Source organism: Colobus angolensis, unplaced genomic scaffold, assembly GCF_000951035.1.
Source record: "Colobus angolensis palliatus isolate OR3802 unplaced genomic scaffold, Cang.pa_1.0 Scaffold244, whole genome shotgun sequence".
Taxonomy (NCBI): Eukaryota; Metazoa; Chordata; class Mammalia; order Primates; family Cercopithecidae; genus Colobus; species Colobus angolensis.
In genome coordinates, this window is record NW_012115644.1 from 4510389 (window position 1) to 4512782 (window position 2394).

The 2394-nt window shown below is 55.1% G+C and overlaps 1 protein-coding gene across 4 annotated transcripts in view; it reads right to left on the minus strand.

Annotated features, from left to right (window-relative positions):
• ELOVL6 (ELOVL fatty acid elongase 6) overlaps positions 1-2087 on the minus strand; it is a 163051-nt gene extending 160964 nt beyond the window's left edge. The window contains exons 1-2 of one of the 4 annotated variants that reach the window (XM_011945766.1): positions 1988-2087; positions 1143-1263 (exon numbers count right to left, since the gene is read on the minus strand). In XM_011945766.1, coding sequence (XP_011801156.1) covers positions 1143-1231 — 89 coding nt within the window. In that variant the 5' untranslated portion in view covers positions 1232-1263; positions 1988-2087. Of the gene's footprint in view, positions 1-1142; positions 1906-1987 lie in introns of those variants that run through there. The other 3 variants (XM_011945767.1, XM_011945765.1, XM_011945764.1) reach the window with 3 other exon arrangements.
• Between the last annotated feature and the right edge of the window lie 307 nt (positions 2088-2394).

The window sequence follows — 2394 nt, forward strand, 5'->3', positions numbered from 1 at the left end:
GGCGGGCGGAATCCCCCGGCACCCGGGAGACCCTGCGGCCCGACCCTCCCCAGTCAAGCGATCCCCCGGGCTGCCAGCCCCTTGCCTAACTCCGGGGTGCGTTGGGCTTGCACTTTACAGATCGCAAGACCCGAAGTTAAGGGGAGGAGGGGAATACCTCTGCCACAACCCTGTCTACAAGAAGCGAGATGAGCACACCCTCCTCCGTTAAATATTGCAAGGTAACACTGGATCGCCTCCCACGCAGGAATTTTTCAAAAGGTCTGGCGGAGGGACTACAGTAAACAAGAAAGGTGTTTTCCCTGATTATTAGTTTTCTAGGGAAGAGCCCCTAAGGACTCTGCAGACCGATGGGGCTTTTAATCTGTGTGCCTGAACTCCAATCAGCAGCTACGCACAGAATTAGAAGTGAGTGTGTCCAAAAGGCGTTTCCGTAAAACAGAAACTTAATAATGGCGTGGCTCCACTCGCTCGGGTTCATTCATTTATTACTGTTTTCATTGTCCCCTCCCTCCCACCCGGTCTCTCTATGAAACCGGAAAGGGATCCGCGTGGGGAAAGGGGTACTAGAAAGGGGGCATCCGGCTGAAAAGCGGCAGACAGAAGTGGACAGTGAAGTAGGAGCGCTGCAAGGAGAAAGGAAGGACACGAGGGATGGGGAGACAGCGAGGACCAGGGCCAAGGGCGGCGGGCGGGAGAGGGTTAAAGGGAACAGGAGACAAGGTCCTCCCTCCACTGCCTTTCACACTCCCGTTGCGGGAGGCTAAGCGAGAAAACCCAAATCTAAGACGAAAATCGGGGGGATGGGGGGAGGTAGCACAGGTAGGCGATCTGGACTGTGGCATCTCTCCCGCCTTCCCTGTCGCGCAGACATCACTCTATGCACACATATATGTTCTGTGTTATATAATCTATATAAAAGATGCCTGTGTGGCCGCGGTTCACACAGGGGCACCCACAGACCGCGCGCTTCGTGCACCCCCAGCGTCTCCTGCACCCGGGAGACCCGAGAACTCAGCGATCGGCTGGCTGCCCGCGATTCATCGCTCCATTCACGCCCAGGCAGGGAATACCGACATTAAGGCACTCGGGGAAGACGCGCAGGGCTCCCGGGAACAGTATCAGGCGAAAGCATCACGTACCAGTTTTCCTGCATCCATTGGATGGCTTCATTCTCGTTGAACTGCTTTTCGAATTCATATTCTTGTAAAGTCAACACTGACATGTTCATTGGGGCTGATCTTCGGAGTCGCTACGTGTTCTCTATACAAAATAAAATAATCTGTAAAGCGCTTGATTTCGAGTGCTCTCCTATCTGCTTCCCCCACCCACCCCCCTAGGTCTTCCCCACGCCGCTCGGTCTCCAGCGGTCGTCTCTCTCCCAGCCTCTCAGCTATATCCAGGGCTGAGCATTGCCTGCGCCTCCGCTCCCAGCTCCTCTCTCTGGGGCTCTCCTCCTCCCGGCGTCCGCATCCACCGTAGGAGGAAGTGAATGCCTTGCGGTCTTAGTGCCCGCACGTTTGTCCATCACCCTTTTTACTCGTCTACAGGGAAATCTCCTCCCCCTCGTGCGATCGGAAAAATTAACCCTTGGCGAGGGAGTGTTCGAAAGAGCGCGACCTCTCTCCGCCCTGGGGGACAGTTTTGTTTACGGCGAAGGTGGTTGGAGGAGTGGGGGAAGGGCTCAGAGAGAGAGGGAGTGGCCTGGAGGTCATCCAGATCCCTCAAGCGCAACCTCGTGGACCGCCTTGCTTTGAATGAAGTTTCAGCGTGCAGGGCACAGCCCCGCGGCGCGTGGACCCGAGAGCTTGGCGAGTAAAAGATTGGGAAACAGTAAAACCTGCCAGCTCTCTTGCAAGAGAACTCCGGGCAAATTTGCGTTGAGATCACCAGTGAAGGGAATGCGCCTCCCACCTCCTCGCCCTACCTCTGGGACCACCGCCACCCCTACCCCCACCCGGCAGCTCTGGCTTTGATTCACGCTAACCCAGGCCCTGCGGACGGCAGAGCTCCTTAATGTCGTGCAGACAGGGGATGCTGAGTGTGAGAATAGTGGGTAGGCGAGAGAGGCTTGTAGCCGGAAGTGGAAGAAAGGGCTGGGAGACGGGTTAGGTGGACGGTTTAGGTATTGAGAAGGAGGGAATTAATGAACAGAGGCAGAGTGGGGAAGGAAACTGACAGGAGAACTGGACCGACTGGCCAAATGCAAAAACTTTGTTTGCATGCATGAGAAATTTGGATTCACTTGCTGTACTTGTAGGTAGAACAGAATATGTGAGGAGAGGGCTGAATGTACTGTTGACCCCTACTGAGCCCTCAGCCTCCAAAGCCTCCTATTTTCTACTTCATCCATCCCTCCACTCATTTCTCCCAAAAGTTTGGAAAAATGAAATC